At 45.5% G+C, this 23582-nt stretch overlaps 1 protein-coding gene across 1 annotated transcript; it reads left to right on the top strand.

Annotated features, from left to right (window-relative positions):
- Positions 1-207: 207 nt before the first annotated feature.
- LOC105896928 (lipase maturation factor 2-like) lies at positions 208-18691 on the top strand. Its single transcript, XM_031582685.2, has 14 exons — positions 208-604; positions 2643-2896; positions 3423-3451; positions 4044-4231; positions 4628-4806; positions 4965-5103; positions 5574-5708; positions 5856-5961; positions 6233-6329; positions 6445-6627; positions 6834-6999; positions 7103-7214; positions 7668-7776; positions 17838-18691. The coding sequence occupies exons 1-14, from the start codon at positions 511-513 to the stop codon at positions 18141-18143; spliced, it is 2097 nt and encodes a 698-aa protein (XP_031438545.1). The 5' UTR covers positions 208-510; the 3' UTR covers positions 18144-18691.
- The last annotated feature ends 4891 nt before the right edge of the window (positions 18692-23582 follow it).

Raw genomic sequence — 23582 nt, 5'->3', positions numbered from 1 at the left:
CATGATTTAAAAAAATGAAAGTTGAATCCGTCTGTTTGGTGTTCACAACATTGCTAACAGAAACGTTGAATGCCATCATCTCTGTGATGTCTTCCTGAGAATAGGAGGCACTGCAGTGCGGAGGCTTGACCACGGAGGACCTTTAACCTCAAATGACCTTCTTCTTCTGTCTAGACTTCAGTCAATACGTGTACGCAAACCTTTGAATATCTCGTCAATCATCGCAATTTAGTTAGGCAATTAACAAGCCCGATGTACCCATTTGAATGTTGAAATCTTGATCGAAAGCATTTTCTTGACATGTACCGTGTAAAGTTTTGCACAGTAGGCTACCTTATTTTCCGTAGACAGTAGCCAGGCACTTCACGCATGTGCAACAAGGGGAAACTCCGCCTTCATTCATTCCTGTCCATGCTGGAAAAGATTTCCACACAAACTCGGAGTGCCTAATTTAAAAATACAGCTCACTTACACATAATTCACGCGTTTAGTTGAGTGACTTTTGCAAAAATGGGTGAAATCGGGCTTCCGCGATGCATGTTCCTGTGGAGTGTGGCCGGCATATACTTGTTTGCGTTCGCATCTCTTTACGTCCAAATTCCAGGTAAGTCCATCAAAAGTCATGTATAGTTACATATCCTATTTTACTGATTTTATTATTAGTGCTCCATACTTGCTTTAGGCCATGCTTCTCTGAGTGGAGAGCACTAGATAAGCAGCTGTTTCATTGACCGGGAGTTATGTTTTTTTCTGATTTGGGTGTTGCCCATCCTCATGTATAGAAATACACTAAATACAAATTTAGATTAAGACAAGTCGTGTCACGTCAAGCACAATGTATTGGCAACGTTCGTAAATCTCCACATTTTGATCAGGCTGCTGGACTCGACTAGTTTCCATCAGGAAATTTGGTTTCTCCAACGGTCATGTGCTACGGAATTGTCGAACAATGATTTTTTTGCGGAAGAAACTTCAGATATCCAGCCATGTCGTTTGGTAAACCAAAGTAGGCTACTCGTGGTGACATGGAAATCGAAATGCTTTCAGTACTATGCAACAATGTCACAAATGGACCAGCATGTAGAGGAGACATTTTAGCTTTAGATTTTTGGACTGTCTCGCCAAAAATAATTTTATGACCGAACGGACAGAATGACACGTATTCGTTCTAGATAGTAGGACTACTGAAAAGACACCGGTCAATTAAATGACATGGTCTTTTAAGGCATGTGTTCATTCAGTATTCCTGTATGAGCTCTGGTGCCGATCTACGCGCTACGTGTGCATGCGGTCTGGGATGCTTGCCAGTTAGTGCTGAGTGGCGCGCACTGGGAACGGCCCGTCATCACTACACAAAGTTTTTCGGCTTTTTTCCCCCAACGAATTGGAGCTGATGAAAGTGATCCCAACTCCCGCACATATAATGAAAAAGAAACATCATTATAGCCTTTAAAGGGATTCCATTAAATGCTTTGTATCAGAGGCAAAGGGTGGAGTTGAGAAATCGCAGGGGAATTTGTCTACATTGTCGCTCAGTTTTTCCAGTTGTAAGACTGAACTGCCGAGTTTGTAAGATGGTCCCTGGGTGACTCAGACTTTGGATTGGGCACAATCCTAAACGTGTTCTTCTACTGCTTGTACTGTTGCCAGACTGGCACACTTGTCATGGCATGTGCTCCAAAAATGTGGAAGTGCAACTATTGCGTATTACTCACTATAGCCACCTTCAAATACTTTCAGTCTTTTGCAGTATGTGCATAGAATGAATGTCAAGAGGCTCCATCTGTCTGGCAGTTTCAGGATGGCAGCTCTGTTCATCCTTGAGGTTGAAAGTACAGTGTGCCTGCTCTAAATATAGCTAGTTGTCATCAGTGGTTTGGGATCGTTGGGCACTACTGTTCATCTTATGAATTGAAATGTTTAGGATGAATATCTGATGTTTTACCTCTTGGTGACCTGCCAGAGACATTTTTATATGATTTTATATGACATTCATTATTAATGTATGCATACAATACGTTACGAGATGACATATACACTTACACAAAGACAGTTGTCATTGCTTGTAAAATATAACCACAGGCAGTCATCATTGGTTCGGATGCAATCTGAACTTCCTCTGGTGAGTTGTGGTCAGCATAGGCTACCCTCTAAAACCTCATTGACTTGTAGCAGCCAAAATATTTGGACTAATCACGAATTTTGACAGTCGGATTGCCAGATGTTATGTGAAGCCAAGCACAGGCACACACGTGACACACCCTAAATTTAGACGCTCGCTATCAGACAAAGGGTGTAGTTTGGCAACTTGTTTTAAAAACAACGTTTATTCAGGAGGGTCAGTATATCCTTTTGATCAACAAATGTCTAGGGAATTTACGGTTCAAAGAGGCGTGTAATTAAAGAGCACTCCAGAGCATTAAAGGTTTAAGAGAAAAAAAAGAAACTAAACTCACAGGTCTACTCACATATTTGGATGGTTGTTTGTGAGACTAGTTCAACCACACCCTAAACTTGACTGCTGTCTGAATGAACTTCACCTTTGACCTTACCCGCTCCACACACACACACACAGGCTTTACACAGGCATTCACACCCGCTGGACCCCCCCCCCCCCCCCCCTGTCTTTTGTCCTCCTCCAGGTCTCTATGGAAACGAGGGCATTGTCCCGGTGCGCCTGGTGGTGCCTCCGAGTGACCGGCCCCTGCTGGACCAGCTGAAGGCCTCCCCCACGCTGCTGGTCCTGGGGCCACAGCTGGGTCTGGACCCCCAGCAGGCTATGGAGCTCGTGTGCCTGCTAGGAGCGCTGCTGGCCCTGGGAGCCGTCCTGCTGCGCCCTTTGAGAAACAGCGTGGTTTTCCTGTGCCTATGGGCACTTTACTTTTCCCTCTGTCAGGTGTGTTTACTGCCCTTGTCTATGTTCAGAGACTTTAATAGACACATTTAATGAAGCACAGTGATGTCATGCTCAGTTTGTTTGTTTGTTTGGGTTTTACGGCAACCGGAGCAAAGCCTCCAATCCCAGACTTGGTAGCCGATCATTCTCACACAAGTAGGACAGTCCTTTAGAGTGATGGCGGGAACGCTTCAACGGTTCTCTTCCTGTTATTTAAATGGTATAGTTCTGCCTTGCATGTTTGCTGGAAGTTTATACTTTGGGAACACTTCCCCCTACTGGTAATACAGTTTAAAGTCACACATGGGAGAGATTTGTTTCTTGAGAAAATGTAAATTAACAACTTGTGAATGAACAGCTCACTCACACCCGTCAGATGGGCCTCAGGCCTGGAGATGGTTGAGATGTTTTGGATGTTTTAGGTTGTATACTTCTAGATGTGTCACTGTTGCCCATTCAATTGGAGTTATGCCTAAGGGACCTTCAAGGTTTCTTACTCATTACATTTTTGTATTGTTTTGGCTAGGTTGGTCAAGACTTCCTTCAATGTCAGTGGTAAGTTTGCAGTTTAAGCCACATTTTTGTGATTCGTTCAGCATTACACTAATGCTTATGTATACATTATAACTTTGATTTACTGTTAATGTTTAAACTTAAATAGGTTTTATGTGAAATTTTCCAAGCGCTCTCCACTAAGTGCACTTTATGCTTCTGCACTTTCAGTTTCCTACATCCAAAAGTCAAGAAGTCATAACATGTTAACATGTTAAGTTTGATATATGAGAAGTCTGTGCTAAACAACAGTCTAGCCTCGTTGTTTCTTTTCCTTGCTCTATAAAATAGTTACTCATAAATGTTGAATGTCTGCCACATTGAAATGTGATAAGATCTGTTTTTTAAGGGGTAGCTATAAAATGAGGGTGTGGCCGGCAGAAAGATGTCCTGTTTGTGTTCGGTAGGAAGATGATGAACAAGTTTAGACACAAGTTTAGACACCTGTAAACAAGCTCTGTCCTAATGCTGCGCTTTCATTCACCTGTCACACGACCCCTCCTCCTCCTCCTCTGTCTGAGTAAGGCCCTGGATTAGCATCACTAAGTGCACTGACTGAGTCTGAACTGAAAGTCTTCTGCTTCTCTCTCCTTAGGGACTCCCTGCTGTTAGAAGCAGGGTTCTTGGCCGTTGTGGTGGCTCCACTGCTGTGTGGCGGCTCTTCCCTGAAGCTCCACGACCCTCTGACCTTCTGGCTGACCCGATGGCTGCTCTTCAGGGTCACGTTTGGGGCTGGAGTGGCTAAGCTGGCCAGAGGAGACTCTGAATGGTGGAGCCTATCAGGTCAGAGTAGCAGCAGGCATCGTTTCTCATCTCATCCGTGCATGTGGAGCACAATCTTTGATCAGAGGAAATGCAGGAATTTCTAATCACGTTCGAGATATTGTTCCGGCAAACCATGTATTATTTTTATATATATATATATATATATATACTTTTAAATTGTATTTGCTTAATACCCACGAACACAGACCATGTTTTTATTCAAAAAACCTACTGCTACAGTTTTACGAAGGTTTTCGTGATTTTCATGTATGCTTTCATCACCTCAATTGTAAATCTATAAACTCTCTATATAGTCTTGAAATTGAAAAACGTTTAATGAATTGCACATAAATGTCTTATTTCAGTTTAGATAATGGTGGTTTTTTTCTGTTTGCCTGTTGGTGATTGGTATAGCCCTGTCCCATCACTTTGAGTCCCAGGCAAGCCCCAACCCCCTGTCCTGGTACTGTCACCAGCTGCCCGGCTGGCTGCTGAAGCTGGGAGGGGTGCTGCAGCTGGAGGCCGAGCTCATCGCGCCGTTCCTTTTCTTCGCTCCAGTCCGCTGCCTAAGGCTCGCCGCTTTCTACCTCCAGGTCTGTTATTCAGTCACTTTGTGTGTGTGTGTGTGTGTGTGTTGTGTGTGTGCGAGCCTGTGTGTGTCTCTTGCATCAGTGGCCTAGATATGAGTGGCTAAGTGGATTGAGTGTTGTGCATTGGCCTGTATTTAAATGTGTGTTTGTGCCCTGAGCAGGTGCTGCTCCAGCTGGGGAGCTTGTTGACAGGGAACCTCAGCATCATGGGCCTTCTGACTATCGCACTGTGCTTCTCTCTGCTGGACGACAACCACGTGGGAGCTTGGCAGGGCCACAAGACGAAGAAGCAGAGCAAAGGTATGTCCTTATAGCGGTGCTGTTGTGACCTCAAGAACTAACTTTGCTTTATATTATTACACTTCTTGTTCTCTACAAAATGCAACATAGTGGCCCATTGCATGTTTCACATTTTACATAAACAGGTGAAGTTTATGTTCATTACTGTTGTCCGTTTCAGGTGAATTCAGGTTATGTGGATGCAGAAAAACAGAAAAGAGAAAAAAAAATAGTTTGAGGAAAAGACATCCTCAGTTTATCACTACACTTCAGAGAGAGAGAGAGAGAGAGAGAGAGAGAGAGAGAGAGAGAGAGAGAGAGAGAGAGAGAGAGAGGAGAGAGAGAGAGAGAGAGAGAGAGAGAGAGAGAGAGAGAGAGAGAGAGAGAGAGAGAGAGAGAGAGAGAGAGAGAGAGCCAGTCTTCATGTGATTTGTTTGGTGACGGTCATGTCATTGTTCTTCCCCTGTCCTGTACGGTGGATTTGCTTCCAGCTCTGATGCAGACCATCGGCTCCCTCGTGTCCCTTCTGCTGGCGCTGGGAGTATTCGCCCTTATGATCTACAGCGCCGTGGAGCTGTTCCAGCTGCGTGTCGATTGGGAGCAGAAGATTGTGCTCTCGAAAACAAGTGAGATGACCGTACCGTATTAAATATTCATAGAAATCTCTCCTCGTCTCCAACCATATGTATTCTTTATAAGAGCATGTGGTTCATTGGTTGCGATAACTAACTATAGATGATGTGCTGACTTGATTTATGTTATTGAACTGGCAGAGTTTACACAGCAGCAGTTTGCTGATGTCCTGAAGTTCATCACAGTGCCCAGCATCTGGGTAGGAGTTCTGTCCCTTACTTGGGAAGTGGTTGCTGCTATGCTTGGGTGAGTCTCTCAATAGACATTCATGAGTTTTGCCACCAGCTTGTGTGTGTTATTAGACTTATACTGACCGCTGAGCTGTTTGTTATGTAGAACAACCTAATGTTTGAGCCAGAGAGATTCCTCACGTGGTGTCTCTTTCCCTCCATCAGGCCCTTTCTTTAGATGTTATATTTATTTTTGCTTCAGTGTTTGCACAAACAAACTCAAACAAACACAGTCAGTCCTCCTGTGCCAGCCACACACTGACAGTCATGTGGTTTGCCTCTCCCAGGTGTGTGTGTGCTCGAGGTGTTCTGTCCAAGCTCTGGGCTCTGCTCCAGTGGGCTATCTTCAGTGCAGTGGCTGCTGCCATCTTCGCACTAACTCTGGTATGTAGCCAGTGATGCCACGCTGAATACATAGGGGGGCAGTAGATGGCATGATTTCAGAATTTCCACTGCATGTTTATTTGGAGAATGCGGTGTCATTTTGCATTATCAACAGGTCCCATACACAGCCATGGAGGGGGTCTCTAACAGTAAAATTATGACAGAGGTGAGGAAAGTATATAACCTGGTGGAACCCTACGGGTTGGTCAGTGCCTACGGCGTCGACCACAAGGCCCTCAAGGAAGACGGCAGGCCAGAGATCATTATTGAGGGCAGCATGGACCAACAGAAATGGACGGTAAGAGAAAAAAAAGCCTCTAGATGAATCTCTCAATCTAATTTGCCATTCAAAGTCAGCAGTATGTTGGGAATTCATCATTTCTTTGAGGTGTCCTGTTAAATCTAAAGTGTCACTTTTTCAAGAATTTGAGCTGATCCACTACAGATTCTCTGAACATTTCTCAACCTGACTGACAGGCTGACGGTTCTCTCTGTTTCATGTAGGCGATTGAGTTCATGTATAAGCCTGGACAGGTGGAGCGAGCCCCGGCCCTGGTGAGCCCGTATCAGCCACGGCTGGACTGGCAGCTGTGGGAGGTTGCTCAGGGACCGCAGGACAGCCCCTGGTTCACAGGCCTAGTGCAGCGACTCCTACAGGGCAAGAAGGACGGTGGGTGTCTGTTGATGTTGCCAAATTGAATTGTACTGTACTGCCCTCTAGTGGTTATGTGAAGACATAGGAGAGTCATGCTGTTGCATCTGCTGTTTCACAGTGGTTCGACTGATCCAATTGGATGAGGCCCAGTACCCCTTCAGCCAATCTCCTCCCACCTTCATCAGAGCGGGCCTCTATAAGTACTGGTTCACGGAAACATCACAGGATGGGTGAGTTCAACCCATGACATTTACATTTACATTTAGTCATTTAGCAGACGCTTTTGTCCAAAGCGACGTACAAGGGGGAGAATATTCAAGCTACGAGCAATAGAACCTGGTGTAACAATAAATAAATACTACTTTACATAAGAAATATAACAAAATAAAATAAAAAAGAAAGAAAGAAGTGCAGAAATGTAACTGCTGTAATTGCAAGTTACGCACTAGTCGAAGTGCCAGTTAGGACGGGAAGTGCTCTCTGAAGATGAGATGTCTGACACACTATTGGATATATTTTTTTACTCTGAATGAAAGTCTACAGTGGTAATAAAGAATTCAAAGATTAAAGTAATCAATATTAAATCATATACTAAAGCAACAGCAAATGCTTGAAAAGGAGAACAAAAATCAAATAAGAGTTGAATAAGAGTTTTTGTTTGTTTGTTTGTTTGTTCTCATCAGTGCCCAGCCACAGCACTGGTGGAGGAGGCATTTTGTGGAGGAGTTCTACCCTGCAGTGCAGCTGGGAGACCCAGAGCTGGAGAGGATGCTCCGTGTCCACGGGCTGAAGGTAACGTCACATCCACAGGGGATACACTGCTGCTGTTCTTCCTCAGCTGAGTTCTTTAAAGATACCACTCCTCGGTTATTCTAGTTCAACTTCATGGGACAGTTGCTCGGTCTTTAGCTTAGCTCTGTTTTAGAGTTTAACACGGTTTTAATCTTGTGTAACAGAGTTATAAATGTAAATAGATGAAATGTAAATAGAGTGTGAGTTTCGCCATAAATAAGCGTGTTTCATTAGTCTTGGTGTTTTGGAGCCACCTTTGGGGATGTGACGTACTGCAGGTCTGCAAGATATATTCATGTGCCGTTGCCATAATCAGACAGAAGAGATATGCCTGTCAGCGAATAAAGAAAGCAAAAAGCTGCAAATCCGTCTCCGTCCCTGACTGCAACAAGACCGTTACACTGGTGCCGTGACCCGTCGATCTCAAAGATCAGCCTGAACGCCGATCGCCGTGGATGCTGTGTGGAGATCCAACTCAAGGGTGCAAGATCAAGTGTGGTTCGAATTTATCTTTGTATATGGTTGGGCAGTGTAGGGATATGTATATATTGTTCTAGTTTTAAAAAAAAAAAAAAAAATGTTTTATATAATTATCCAGTAATACAGTAATTTTCTCTGATATTATTTTTTTCGTTTTACTTTAAAAAAAAAAAAAAAAAAATTACACAACGCAGATACTTGCCATTATGGCTGAGAAACGAGGTTACAGTAATGTAGGAGATAATTTTGCTAGTCCAGTTCTACCAAAAGGGAGGGGTATGTTGGGTGCCTGGCAAGGTTTTGATAGTGGTGCTGTGGGACGTGGGTTGTTCAGTGGGGGGGCAGGTTATTCCCAGTCATTAGCTGACAGCGGTAGGGGTACAGGGTTAAGTCGAAACCCAGGTTGTACTCCTGTTGGCCAGTTCATGGGGGAGGGTCCTCTCACATCCACACCCGGCAGCAACGTTGATGCCGCTGCTATTGACCATCTCACAGGTATGATGGGACAGTTGGGTGCTCAGATTGGTGAGTCCATTGTAGCCAGGTTGTTGTCTGCTGGTGTAGTTAATGTAGACAGTGTACACCAGAGTGGCGCACCTCTCAACACATCACCCGCACACACAGGCACTGACTCCAGCACTGTTAGTCAGACAGACTCACACGTTACCGTGCATGTAAAATCAGACAAAGAGCCTAAGTTATTCAGAGGTGACGGTTCTGACAAATACCCTGTCCAGGACTGGATTGACATGACTAAAGCTTATCTCAGGAAGCAGAAGTGTCCTGTGGCAGAGCAGGCTGAAGAGATAATGGGGAAGCTGATGGGCAAAGCAAAAGATGTTGTGAAGGTTGCCCTGCGTAGCGACAAAACTCTTGATGTGACTCTGAACCCCCACCGTATTTTTGATATTCTCCTTCGGTATTTCAGTGATGTGTCGTCATGTCTTCCATTAGCAGATTTTTACTCCACCCTGCCTCGACCTAGCGAGAGCCCAGTTGATTACTGGTTGAGGGTAAACAGAGCAGCTGACCTTGCCGACGAAGGCCTCCGTAGACAAGGTAGGCAGATGGATAGCTCAGATGAGGAGATAGCTCGCATGTTTGTCAAGCATTGCCCCGACCCTGAGCTTTCCTCTATCTTCAAGAGTAAGCCTATTCATGAGTGGAGTGCACGCGACATACAGTTGAGAATTGATGATTATCAAAGGGAGTTGAGAGCCTCCTGCAGAGCCCGTGGAGAGTTAAAGAGCCATACTGCCGCCTTAGCCAGCCAGTGTAGCCCGGTGGCATACAGTCAAACTTTGGCCTGAGCAGTGTCACACTCAGTGCCCCGCCCTTACCTCTGCCACAGCTACTAGCCCAGTGAGCCACACACAGTGTTCCCCCTCCATCACCGCCCTGAGTCAGAGCCATGCCTCACCTCAGACACCAGGCCCTCCCTCTAACTCCTCTATGCCAGCTATCTTACAGAACACTCAAGAGGCTGAGGAAAGGATTGTCTCTCGCATGATGTCGATGTTAGAGCAGATGATGGGCAGAGTGGAGCAGCGTGGTATCGCTCCCCGTGGAGGAAGATTCCAGAGTGGTAATCGTGAGAAGGCCTGTCGTGTCTGTAATGACAGTAAACACTCCACCGTCACCCACTGCATGTCAGAGAAGCTGTGCTTTGCCTGTCTAGCCCCGGGTCACACAAAGACAGAATGCCCCACCAAGTCTTCCTCTCAGTTTAAGGGAAACTAGTTGACTCATATTCAAGGGGAGAAAGTATGGGTCTTAATTCGTCCTCCCACTGTGAAGATATTTCAGATGCAGAGATCATCTATGCAACAAACAAGATTTCATGTGATAACACTCAAGTTGTCTTTCAGAACATACACAAAGTTGGTGGCAGTGACAGTCTCTTCTATACAGCTGTGTCAATTGGTGATACAGTGACCTTGAATGCAATGCTGGACAGTGGCTCTATGGCTTGCACTATCAGTGAGACTGCCGAAATGAAGCTTAGAGAAGCTGGTGTAATTGCAGCACATGATCGGTTCAGCACAGATGTCGTCCTCATTGGCTGTGGTGGTCGCCGTGTCATGCCTAAGTCAGCTGTCTATTTGCAGATGGAGGTGTATGGCTGCAAGCTCACGGTTCCCACTCTCGTTGTCCAAGGCCAGCATGATGAGATGATATTGGGCACCAACGTCATCAAGCATATTCTTCGCCAGTATAAGCAATGTGATGCCTACTGGAAAGCTGTATCTGCCCCTTGTCCTGCTGGCGATCCAGAGTCTGAGCGGTTCCTCTCTATGCTTGCTGGTATGGACCGCTGGAGAGGTGAGGAGGTTCCATACAAGATAGGCACTGTCAGAAGCAACTCAGCTGTGTGCCTTGAACCTGGTCGTGAGTACCTGTTGTGGGGGAAGCTGCCCAAGTCTACTCCTGTGTCCCCTGGTAGTACTGTGATGACGGAGCTCACTTCATGCCGCTCAGCTCCGAGAGGGATTCTGGTGGCAAGAATGGTGACGTCGTTGTGGGGCGACAGATGGATTCCATTGAAGCTCATTAACACCTCAGAGAAGCCGGTCTTGGTGAGACGCAACGCTAAGTTAGCTGACGTTTTCCCCTGCATTGCTCTTGAAGACATGGACGACGCACACACAGCAGAGCTCCCATTAAACAGTTGTTCACTAGTGGACAGTCCCTCTGAGAACAAATCATATTCTGCTGAAGAAAGGCTCAAGTCAGTTGGACTGAGTGAGGTTGACATAAGCTTCGGTGATGTGTCTGGACAGTGTAAAGACAAGCTGACTGAACTGGTTGTGAGCTATAGTGACATCTTCTCACGTCATCATCTGGATTGCGGAGAGGCAAAGGGTTCGTCCACCGTATACACCTCTCAGACAACAGGCCGTTTCGGCTACCCTTCAGACGTGTTCCTCCCAGTCAGTATCAGAAGCTGCGCCAAGTACTGAGTGAGATGGAGGAGAAAGAGATTATCAGGAAGTCCACCAGTGAGTATGCGTCTCCATTAGTTCTAGTTTGGAAAAAGAATGGGGATCTTCGTGTCTGTACAGATTTCCGCTGGTTGAACAAGCGTACTCTTAAAGATGCTCACCCTCTCCCTCACCAGGCAGACTGCTTAGCGGCGCTTGGAGGAAACTCACTTTTCAGTACAATGGACTTGACCTCTGGGTTCTACAACATGCCGTTGCACGAAGATGACAAAAAGTACTCTGCCTTCACCACTCCAACAGGCTTGTACGAGTACAATCGGTTGCCCCAAGGCCTGTGCAACAGCCCTGGAAGTTTTATGCGCATGATGACTAGCATTTTTGGGGATCAAAACTATCTGAGTCTGCTTTGCTACTTAGATGATCTGCTAGTCTTTGCTCCAGATGAGGAGACTGCTCTGCAACGCTTAGAGATGGTGTTTAGCAGACTGCGCAACCACAACTTGAAACTAGCCCCCAAGAAGTGCTTTTTCCTGCGCAAGTCTGTGAAATTCCTTGGGCACATAGTTGATGAATCAGGTGTGTCAACTGACCCTAGTAAGACTGAGGGCATCATGAAGATGGTGAGTGCTGACCTCATGGAAGCAGATGGCGTGACGCCCTCAGCAAAACGGGTCAGGTCTTTCCTGGGAATGATCAATTATTACCAACACTTTGTGCCCAATTACTCTGCCATTGCCAAACCACTCTTCTCTCTGTTGTCAGGACAGAAACGTAAAAGTAAAGATAAACAGAAGCATAAACGAAGATCGCAAAGCAGGAAGTTAAGTGCGTCTGACTGGACCCCTGACATGGAACAGGCTTTCCAGAAGCTGAGATCGTCACTGGCTGACACAGTTGTCTTGGCCCACCCTGACTTCACCCGTCCTTTCATGCTGTCTGTCGATGCATCCCTTGACGGCATTGGCGCCGTTTTGTCACAGATCAGGGAGGGAGAAACCAGGGCAAGACCCATTGCATTTGCCAGCAAGTCACTCTCTCAGTCTCAGAGAAATTACCCAGCACACCGTTTAGAATTTTTAGCCTTAAAATGGGCCATTTGCGAAAAGTTCAGCCATTGGTTGAAAGGCCATACATTCACGGTGTGGACAGACAACAATCCGTTGACTCACATCATGACAAAGCCAAAGTTGGATTGCTGTGAGCAACGCTGGGTGGCCAAGTTAGCCGGCTACAACTTCGACATCAAGTACGTTCCAGGTCCACAGAATGTAGTTGCGGATGCTCTGAGCCGTGTGCCCTTTGTGAAGCAGAGAGTCGGTCTCAGACTTGTTCAAGAGCCTTTCAGTAGTCTTCTCTCTGAGGTCCAGGGTGTGACAAGTGACTCTGTTCAGGACACCTTCCGCTGCTCTGCTGCCCGTGATGGGTACCCACAACCAGACGGGTCTGAGAGTGTGCCCGCGGCTTTACAGGTCTACACTCAGTCCATTGGGATGGATGAGATTTCTGCTGTTCTGCAGTCACACAATGAGTGGGAGACTGGGGCAAGAACTCGCGCTGTTGCTACTCTGCACCATGTGCCACAGCTGATCCCAGGAGGTCAAGATTCACTCCCTGCTTATACAGAGAAGGAACTACGCGATGAACAGCTCAAAGACAGAGCCCTCTCTCGAGTCTTGTATTATGTAGAAAGACGTCGTAGACCCTCGAGGAGAGAACGAGCTAGAGAATCAGTCACAGCTTTAAGATACCTGAAGCACTGGGAGAAGCTTGTTTTGAGCAATGGAATACTCTTCAGAGTTTCAAGAGACCTGACTAACAAGTCTAAACGTCACCAATACGTGGTTCCTGAGTCACTTAAAGCTGCTGTCCTGAGGGGTATCCACGACGATGCTGGTCACCAGGGCCAATTCAGAAGTCTCGGGCTGGCCAGGCAGAGATTCTTTTGGCTCAGTCTCGACAGAGAGGTGAGGGACTATGTCCGCAGCTGCAAGCGTTGCATTGTCAGCAAGACGGCCGAACCCGCTGACAGGGCGCCCCTGGAGAGCATCACGTCCACCAGGCCACTCCAGCTCGTTTGCATTGACTTTTGGTCGGCTGAAGATGCAAGCAACAAGACGGTCGATGTACTGGTGTTGACCGACCATTTTACAAGAATGGCCCAGGCATTCCCCTGCAAAGACCAGTCAGCCAAGCAGGTGGCCAGAGTTCTCTGGGACAGGTTCTTCTGTGTGTACGGGTTCCCAGAGCGTATCCACAGCGACCAAGGGGCCAGCTTTGAGAGTCAGCTGATCAGTGAGCTGCTCAGAGTCTCTGGTATAAGGAAATCACACACCACCCCTTATCATCCTATGGGCAATGGGAGCGTGGAACGTTTTAACAGGACTCTAGGTAACATGATCCGTGCACTGACTTCTGTCACGAAAGCCAACTGGCCAAGACGTCTTCAGACACTGACGTTCATGTACAACAGCACAGTTCATGAGACAACAGGATATGCTCCTTTCTTTTTGATGTTCGGACGGACTCCTCGTCTACCAGTTGATGTGCTTTTCCGCACTGTCCTGAATGATTCAGCCGTGGTCAGTTATGACAAGTATGTGGTGTCCCTTACAAAAGATCTAAAGGATGCCATGCTGATAGCCCAAGCACACGTCACAAAAGAACAGCACCGCCACACTGAGCTCTACAACAAGAGAGCAAAAGGGCCCGCCATCGATATTGGCGACCGTGTGTTGGTAGCCAACAAGAGGGAAAGAGGAAAGAGAAAGGTTGCAGATCGCTGGGAATCAACTGTGTATACCGTGGTGGGCAGGAACACTGAAACACACACTTACAAGATACAGGATACGGTCACTAGACGGGAAAGAGTGGTCCACCGTAACCTCTTGATGTTGGTGAATTTCCTGCCTGTAGACGACACAAGTGTGTTCTCCGACCCAGGTTCGTCCCTGCCTTCCGTTCGGGTGTCCAAGTCGAGCAACGACTCTGCCTCAGTTGATAGCTCGGGATCTGAGCGAACGCAGAGGAAGACTGGTCGGGAGCCTGTGGATGCTGGGGGAAGAACTGTCGAGTGGGTCGTTCGGTCGCCATTCCCTGAACCCTCTGGAGTTGGGTCGGTTGGAAATGGAGGAACAGAGTCAGCCCCCCAAATCCCTCAGGGCAGTCCAGAGATGTATGAAGGCCCCACAGACCTTTCTGTCACCTCTGACCCGAGGCTAGTGACTGACTCTGACGTTAGTACAGATGTTGTTAGACACACAGATGGACAGTTAGATAGTTGTGACTCAGACATGCTCACACATACACAGACTGATGGACAGACTGTTGTGACACAAACAGACAATGCTACCGACACACATAGTATTATCACTTTAGCTTCTGTCTCACAGTCTCAAAATCCCAGTTTATCCACACGGGTGAGATCTAGGTTTGGCCGCATTATCAAGCCAGTTGACAGACTGATTCAAACTATGTCAAGGCAAGACATTGTTCACACACACCCATCCATGCAGGCTGTTTGCAGGTCAGTCTTTCAGGTCTTTCATGACTAGTCAGTGTCGTTTGAAGTCATGTTCACACACATTTAGTAATGTGATGTAGTCCAAGTCTGGATAGTTTTGAGGAGATTGGTTTGGCTATTGGCTTTTAGTACACTGTAAATGGGTCTTGTGGGGTGTATAAGGCACCCTGCTGCCAGTGGTTGGTTGGAGAGTTTATGCGCTCTTCCTCCACTTCATCTGTCTTGGATACCTTCGTGGTTGGCTGTCCTGTAATTGGTGACCCTTTGTCTAGTGTTGACAGGAAATGTACTGGTTTGCCTTTGGAAATGCTTTGCGGTCGCTGATTGTATTTGGCGAAATTCAGAGGGGGTGGGTGTAACAGAGTTATAAATGTAAATAGATGAAATGTAAATAGAGTGTGAGTTTCGCCATAAATAAGCGTGTTTCATTAGTCTTGGTGTTTTGGAGCCACCTTTGGGGATGTGACGTACTGCAGGTCTGCAAGATATATTCATGTGCCGTTGCCATAATCAGACAGAAGAGATATGCCTGTCAGCGAATAAAGAAAGCAAAAAGCTGCAAATCCGTCTCCGTCCCTGACTGCAACAAGACCGTTACACTTGCATGTTGCAAATTACATCCATTACACAAATGGCAGGCTTTGAAGGCTATATTGCACAAATGGCAGGCTTGTAGGCTATATCATTCATTACCGATGTAGGTTGATGTTGTCATTTAGGACTGCTTTAACTGTGTGAATTAAATGCTATTTAGGCCTATTACTTTACATAGACAATGTACACAACCATGACTGGGGGCTGGTTTCTCATTCGTTTCTCCCCTTGCGTACACCAAGCACCGTTGTCAATGTTTGATGTTATGGGACATCCAAGCCTCAGGAGGATACCCAACATTAGTAGCCTTACTATGGCTACACCTTATTTAGCCTAATATTAGGGAAATCTTCTAATATTGATTCTTAACAAACAGATTTAACGACAACCAACACGACAGTTATAGGCCTGTTATTTGGGCTATTTATATAAAAAAAAAACAATCTTACATTTGTTGGCAGATTTGATGTTGATTGTATGAGAACATAATGTGTAGGGTAATCTAACAGTGCTAGTGCACGAGAACATAATGTGTGGGGTAAGTGCTAGTGCACGAGAACATATTGTGTGGGGTAGTCTGGAACAGTGCTAGTGCACGAGAACATAATGTGTGGGGTAGTCTGGAACAGTGCTAGTGCACGAGAACATAATGTGTGGGGTAGTCTGGAACAGTGCTAGTGCACGAGAACATAATGTGTGGGGTAGGCTGGAACAGTGCTAGTGCACGAGAACATAATGTGTGGGGTAGGCTGGAACAGTGCTAGTGCACGATAACATAATGTGTGGGGTAGTCTGGAACAGTGCTAGTGCACGAGAACATAATGTGTGGGGTAGTCTGGAACAGTGCTAGTGCACGAGAACCTGCACCAGAGGGCAGCACACACTAGCATGGAGTCGTCCACTGGTGCTCCTTCAAACATACATACATACATACATACATACAGAAATGTATATAGGTTTTTAATGTTTAATGTTATGCTTGTCTCATAGGGAACCCTTGAGACTGATGGAAATATAGCATTATATAGCCACCGTTCAAGTATGATGGCTCAGGGGATTGTCTGATGTTGAAGTGTAATTTCACCCCTGTCTCTAAGCTTAACTCCACCCACTGCATTTGGATGATCTCAAACTGTAGATGACGTGATGTCTTCTGAGAAGCACAGACGTTTTGTTATACAGTGCATTGAGAAAGTTCTCAGACCCTTTCACTTGTTTCACATTTTGTCATGTTGCAGCCTAATCTCAAATCGTTTAAAGTAATTTTCCCCTCATCAATCTGCACTCAATACCCCATTATGACAAAGCCAAAACAGGATTTTAGATTTGTGTGTGTGTTTGTGTGTGTGTATATATGAAAAACTGATATCACATCAACATGTGTATTCATACCCTTTACTCAGTACTTAGTTGAAGCACCTTGAGGTCTTCTTGGGTAAGACGCAACAAGCGTCGCACTCCTGGATTTGGGGATTTTCTGCTATTCTTCTCTGCAGAGCCTCTCAAGTTCTAAGCCACTCCTGCCTTGCCTTGGCGATATACTTGGGCTCATTGTCCTGTTGATGAGCAGCGTCTGCTGTCCTCCAGACATGGTGCTAATAATTGAGGCCAAACCGTTCAATCTTGGTTTCATCAGGCCAGAGAATCTTGTTTATCACAGCATAAGAGCACCTAAAGGACTCTTAGACTAACTCCAAGTGAGCTTTCCTGTCTGTCTCTAAGGAAAGGTTTCCATCTGGCCACTCTGCCATAGAGACCAGATGGTCTCCACACACAGAATCTCTGGAGCTCAGCCACATTGACCATCTGGTTGTTGGTCACCTCTCTCTTACCGAGGCCCTTCCTCTCAGCTCTCCTCGAATGCTCAGCTTGGCTGGGTGGCCAGCTCGAGGAAGAGTCCTGGTTATTCCAAACTTCTTCCATTTTAGAATTATGGAGGCCACTGTGCTCTTTGGAACAATCAGTGCAGCATAAATGACTCAATCCTGTCTCTGAGCTCTACAAGCAGTTCTTTTGATCTCGTGGCCTGTTTTTGCTATTATGTAATTATGTATTGTAGGCTGTGAGACCTTATATAGAGACAGGTGCTTGCCCTTCCCAATCATGTCCAGTCAATTGAATTTACCACAGGTGGACTCCAAGCAAGGTGTAGGTGTCTGAATACTGATGTCAGTGTGACATTTCAGTTTTTCCTATTTTTGTAATATTTGTAATTATATGTTGAAAAGGGAAGGGGTCTGAAAACGTTCCGAATGCACTGTACATCAACGTGCTCTAGCTCAGTTAGTTATACAGTGAAGGGCAGCTATCTTTCCTGTCCACACAATCTGGAGTCTAAATATGTTCACTTGTGTAAATATGTACACTTGTGTATTGCACATAAATGTGTGTGTACACGACCAATTCCTACTGTAAATGCACCCTGACTTGACCTTTTTAAATGTGTTTTGCTTTGCGTCTCATTGAAGGAGAAGCACCCTGACTTGACCTTTTAAATGTGTTTGCTTTGCGTTGTCTCATTGAAGGAGAAGCACCCTGCCCAGCCCCTCTCCGGCTCCCTGGTGAGTCAGGCTCTGGTGCTGGTGAGGGGCCACGTCTGCACCCTCTCCGGGCCCCTGGTGCTCCTGGCCCTGATTGCCACCGTGGCCTCCGTCTGCTTGGTCAGGTCCATCATGGGCCAGAAGGGCAGAGGCGCCGCCGCCGCTCCTGAGGCGAAGAGCAAGAAGGCCAAGGACCCCCAGCCGACCGCCGAGAAGAACAAGGGCAAGAAGGAGAGCTCCGAGGACAGAACACAGGACTCGGACCGCAGCCCGCGGAAGAGGAGGAAGTGATTGGAACCTAATGTGTTTCCTGATGTGTTACGACCTCCCCAGAGCACAAAACAAAAACACACACACACACACACACGCACACGCACACACTCAGGGTCATGGAATAATCTGGGGGGAGGTTGGAGGTCTCTATTGGGTGATTTGGTTTGTTTTCCTATTTTTTTTGGACACATTTTCACCCATCATTCCATTCCATTATATATATTGTTTGCTGTCAAAATGTTTCCAGTTGAAAAAGTTATATCCCTTCTTCACACTTGCCACTTCCCTGTCCACTCAGCCCTATCAACTGTGGAAGCTTATATGTCAAAACAGATACAAGTGAATGCTCAGGTCTATGTGTACCAAAGACACCATGGGGAAAGGTTGGCTCCTGTTAACCAGTGTTTCCGCCAATGTTGATTCGTTTCAACATGTAAGTGGCTGCTGCCTTTATGCTGGATGTACATTTTTTTTCTACTGAACACATTCCTAACTTTGGCTCATAAAGTTGTACAACCTTGAGTGAAGAACCACCTTCTTGGATATTAAATTTTACCTGCGAGTGATGTGTAATTTGTCATATTTGGTTTTTTTCCACATGTAATAATCTGAAATGTGTTTGTCATTGTTGAGGTGTTGCCACATAGCAAGATATTCAGTTATGCCTGTCCTCTGTGAAGGCATTTTCCTTCTCTGGCACTCAGTTCCCTGTTGGGAGTGCATTTGAGCATTGCACAGTGCCTGTTTGGGATAATTAGCCTCTGAAAAGGCTAGTGTTCATTAGCCTTGGCCAAGAACAAGGATCATGGAGGGTGAAAACATGGGCACAGCAGTTCTACAGAGACTCCAGTGGATTCCAGATGTCACGTGAACACAACTGAAATTAGGTTAAGATGCCAACGTGCTGTGAAAGGGACTCAAATAACCTAGCCTGTGATTTTCCCACTGTACTGATGGGTACTTACAGTATGTGCTAATATGAGCAGTGACGATGCTCAGAGCCCTGGGTAATGAACTGGTGGAGCAGATGGAGATACTATGAGTTCCTTTTTTGAGAAACTGCCTCTCGCTCTGTGGTAGTGAAGATGGTTTCAGTTAGAGATGGTGTAACTGATGCATCTGGTAAGCCTAAAACATATTAAAGCCAGATATGTCTCTGATTCATGGTAAGTCAGAGCCATGGGGAGAATATAACTCCGTTTGTACGGTTGTGCTTGTCAGGGACATTCCTGGAACATCTTCAAAGATAGTGGTCACTTGACCAAATATTAACTTCAGTCAACCTTACAGGTGTCTCATATTACGCTTTCTACTCAGAAGACTTGGCTATGTTTGGTGTGACGTGGCACACACTAATTATTAGTGAATAGTTTGTGTGTGGCAATTCTCCATTGTTGTTTTTGGGTCACAATGCATAAAACCAATTAATTTCTCCCTACATAATGTGTAGGGTAGTTTTTAACAGTGCTAGTGCACGAGAACATAATGTGTGGGGTAGTCTTTAACAGTGCTAGTGCACCAGAACATAATGTGTGGGGTAGTCTTTACCAGTGCTAGTGCACGATAACATATTGTGTGGGGTAGTCTGTAACAGTGCTAGTGCACGAGAACATAATGTGTGGGGTAGTCTGTAACAGTGCTAGTGCACGAGAACATAATGTGTGGGGTAGTCTGGAACAGTGCTAGTGCACGAGAACATAATGTGTGGGGTAGTCTGGAACAGTGCTAGTGCACGAGAACATAATGTGTGGGGTAGTCTGGAACAGTGCTAGTGCACGAGAACATAATGTGTGGGGTAGTCTGTAACAGTGCTAGTGCACGAGAACATAATGTGTGGGGTAGTCTGGAACAGTGCTAGTGCACGAGAACATATTGTGTGGGGTAAGTGCTAGTGCACGAGAACATAATGTGTGGGGTGAGTGCTAGTGCACGAGAACATAATGTGTGGGGTAAGTGCTAGTGTCTGGAACAGTGCTAGTGCACGAGAACCTGCACCAGAGGGCAGCACACACTAGCATGGAGTCGTCCACTGGTGCTCCTTCAAACATACATGCGTACAGAAATGTATATAGGTTTTTACAGTGCATGAAATGCCCTGTATTGTTATTCCTAGACTTCTTATACTTCTTCTCCTTCTTCTTCTTCTTCTTCTTCTTACCGACTTCTGCGCTTAATTCAGCTCGAACCGCTTAATGTAGAAACTTTGTTCGAACTCGCGTAGGTCTTGTGAAGGACACTTATGCTATGTATTTTACATTTTTCTGAACTTTATACTTTTTAAGATATTAAAGAAAAACTAATACAAATGTTCCCATTGACTTACATTGGGCCATTATGACATCATAATAGGGTCATTAAACTGGCTTGCACCTGTGCTTCACTGACACCTGCGCCAAGGTTCCAAGGCTCCTCTTCTCTCTGTCCCTCTCCGTTCAACTGTATAACTAGGGATATTAAGAGACACCTCCCATACTCTCACACCATCTCTCTGCTTCTCCATTTTTCTCTCCTTTCAATATTTTCCCTCTTCACTCTCTATCTATTTATCCAGAGCCACTCTTGTTCACTCTTCTTTCCTTTCTTCTTTCCTTCTTCCACTCTTCTTTCCTTCTTCCACTCTTTGTTCCTTTCTTCTTTCACTCTTCTTTCCTTTCTTCTTTCCTTCTTTCACTCTTCTTTCTTTTCTTCTTCCTTTCTTAACTTTTGCATTTCATGCACTGGTATTTCCTTCAGGAAATGCATTTTCTAGTTAATGTTTAATGTTATGCTTGTCTCATAAGGAATCCTTGAGTCTGATGGAATATGGCGTGATGACAAGCACATAAGCCACCGTTCAAGTGTGATGGAGAGTTATTCATAGCTCAGGGGATTGTCTGTTGCCCTAGAAATAAAGAATCGAGACTTTGTTGAGGCAGAGCGAACATGCACTACTGCTAGTGTACACTGCGCCTGACATGGCAGCTTACCCGTTCAGCCTGTGCTTAGCACTCAATAATCTTTTAATAATCGAATCAGCAACAGCAATAAGACAACTTCACGACTCAAAAACCACCCCAACCACCTGTCGTCAGTTGGTCGTTTTCATTGCAGGCAATCAGTTTATGTGTGGATGCCATGATTTATTTTGACCCATCAGCTGTTTCTTTGCCTCTGTTTAGTCTGTGGTGAGGTACACTCCTGCACCAGAGGGGTGATTGGAATGCCAGGCATGTCATGTTATTCTATGTGTGTGTGTGTGTGTGTGTTTGTGTGTGTGTGTGTGTGTGTGTGTGTGTGTGTGTGTGTGTGTTTTTCGCTCTGTCTCTATCTGTCCTTTTCTCTGTGGAAAGATGGGCCTCTGAACATTCTTTTCAATTCATCAGTGCCACATGGATTGATGACCCGATGAAAAATGAGGATTTAAACCAGATTTGCAGCTGTACTGGGTGTCTAGTCTGTGTTCTAACAGCCTCAAATAATTTCCACACATCCTATTAGCACAATAGTGATTGCGTATTCACATCCTATTAGCACAACTTATCCCTTATGATCTGGATCCCAGTATCATCTGGTTTGGCCTGGGGCCTCACACACACCAATGTCACACACACTACAGTTTTAGATACGAACAAAACATGTGGTGGTGGGCATTCATAGCGCACTCAGGATGATTCTGATGCATTGTAGCTTTGAATGGCTACAAGACTCTACACACAGATTGACCATTCAGTCATTCTAATATCAAATAATATTCTATGGGAAAAGATGTTCACACCGAGACCTATGCATTTGGTCATTGTATCAAATATGTTATCCACCATGTACTGGTAAACATAAAGTATTGGGTTACATTTTAAATCCACAAATGTTCAAACAAATGAATCTCCAAACTCCTCTCACTGTCTTGGACTATCTGTGCTGTCCAACATGAGACTACGATCCTCTCTTGGGTTCAGGTCTGTGCAGACACCGAGCTGTGAGAGACTCAGACAGTACATCTCTATTCTGTCAGTCCTTTGTAGAAGTGTCATTTGGTGGTGATGGTGTTGCTGCCTTCTAATCTGCTGCAGGATGTCTATGTAATCCGCTGCAGGATGTCTATGTAATCCGCTGTGGATAAAAGCAGTTCTAATCTGCTGCAGGATGTCTATGTAATCCGCTGTGGATAAAAGCAGTTCTAATCTGCTGCAGGATGTCTATGTAATCCGCTGTGGATAAAAGCAGTTCTAATCCGCTGCAGGATGTCTATGTAATCCGCTGTGGATAAAAGCAGTTCTAATCCGCTGCAGGATGTCTATGTAATCCGCTGCAGGATGTCTATGTAATCCGCTGCAGGATGTCTATGTAATCTGCTGCAGGATGTCTATGTAATCCGCTGTGGATAAAAGCAGTTGCTAAATACCAGACCTTTACCTCTTGTGTGTGTTTTTGTTTTGCAGAATCAGCCACAGCTGCAGTTCCTCTGTTACAATGATCCTATCATACATGTAACTGAGTATTATTGATAGAATGATATAATTATGCGTATAGATCAGTATTTTCCTAGTCAGAGGCTGGCTATCGTACTGGTTCCCCTGGATACGGCTTGTGTTAGGGTTAGAGTTAGAGTTAGAGGCTGGCTATCGTACTGGTTCCCCTGGATACGGCTTGTGTTAGGGTTAGGGTTAGGGTTAGGGTTAGAGGCTGGCTATCGCACTGGTTCCCCTGGATACGGCTTGTGTTAGGGTTAGGGTTAGAGGCTGGCTATCGCACTGGTTCCCCTGGATACGGCTTGTGTTAGGGTTAGGGTTAGAGTTAGAGGCTGGCTATCGCACTGGTTCCCCTGGATACGGCTTGTGTTAGGGTTAGGGTTAGAGGCTGGCTATCGCACTGGTTCCCCTGGATACGGCTTGTGTTAGGGTTAGGGTTAGAGTTAGAGTTAGAGGCTGGCTATCGTACTGGTTCCCCTGGATACGGCTTGTGGAAACAGGATTTAGGCAGAGGAGGGAAGTGAAGGGTGGAGAGCAGGAGGAATGTGTATCCTTGAAAATGAACCGTCTAATCCTGTCAAGGACAGTCCTCTCCAAAACTGTCATGTAAACAAACCTTACGGGTGATTTCTGACAATGACCACCTGGGCAGTGGTGGTGTTTTAGTTACTCGTATGATACTCGTCAAAAAACATAATGCCAAAATGAAACCCCAAAGGCTAACTAAATATCAACAGACACATTGCATTAGGGTTATTACACAGAGAAACAATAGAGATATCAACAGACACATTGCATTAGGGTTATTACACAGAGAAACAATAGAGATATCAACCGACACATTGCATTAGGGTTATTACACAGGGAAATAATAGCAGTTCATTTCATTACTTCATTTTGATGACGAAAAAAAAGAATTGTTTTCAGTAGACATCTTGCCATATCTCTTTATCTTCAGCAGAGGAGAGCTAAAATGGCCTGCACATTCCTTGACCATAATTTGCCCTGC

Source organism: Clupea harengus, chromosome 16, assembly GCF_900700415.2.
Source record: "Clupea harengus chromosome 16, Ch_v2.0.2, whole genome shotgun sequence".
Classification (NCBI taxonomy): domain Eukaryota; kingdom Metazoa; phylum Chordata; class Actinopteri; order Clupeiformes; family Clupeidae; genus Clupea; species Clupea harengus.
Note: the sequence above shows the minus strand (reverse complement) of the source record. Positions and strands in the feature narration are given on the sequence as shown.

Excerpts from the sequence above, each read along its gene's own strand:
- LOC105896928 (XM_031582685.2), top strand. The coding sequence starts at position 511 with ATGGGTGAAATCGGGCTTCCGCGATGCATGTTCCTGTGGAGTGTGGCC. Across the intron at positions 6,628-6,833 it reads TGGACCAACAGAAATGGACG|GCGATTGAGTTCATGTATAA; the intron begins GTAAGAGAAAAA and ends TGTTTCATGTAG. Across the intron at positions 7,777-17,837 it reads TCCGTGTCCACGGGCTGAAG|GAGAAGCACCCTGCCCAGCC; the intron begins GTAACGTCACAT and ends GTCTCATTGAAG.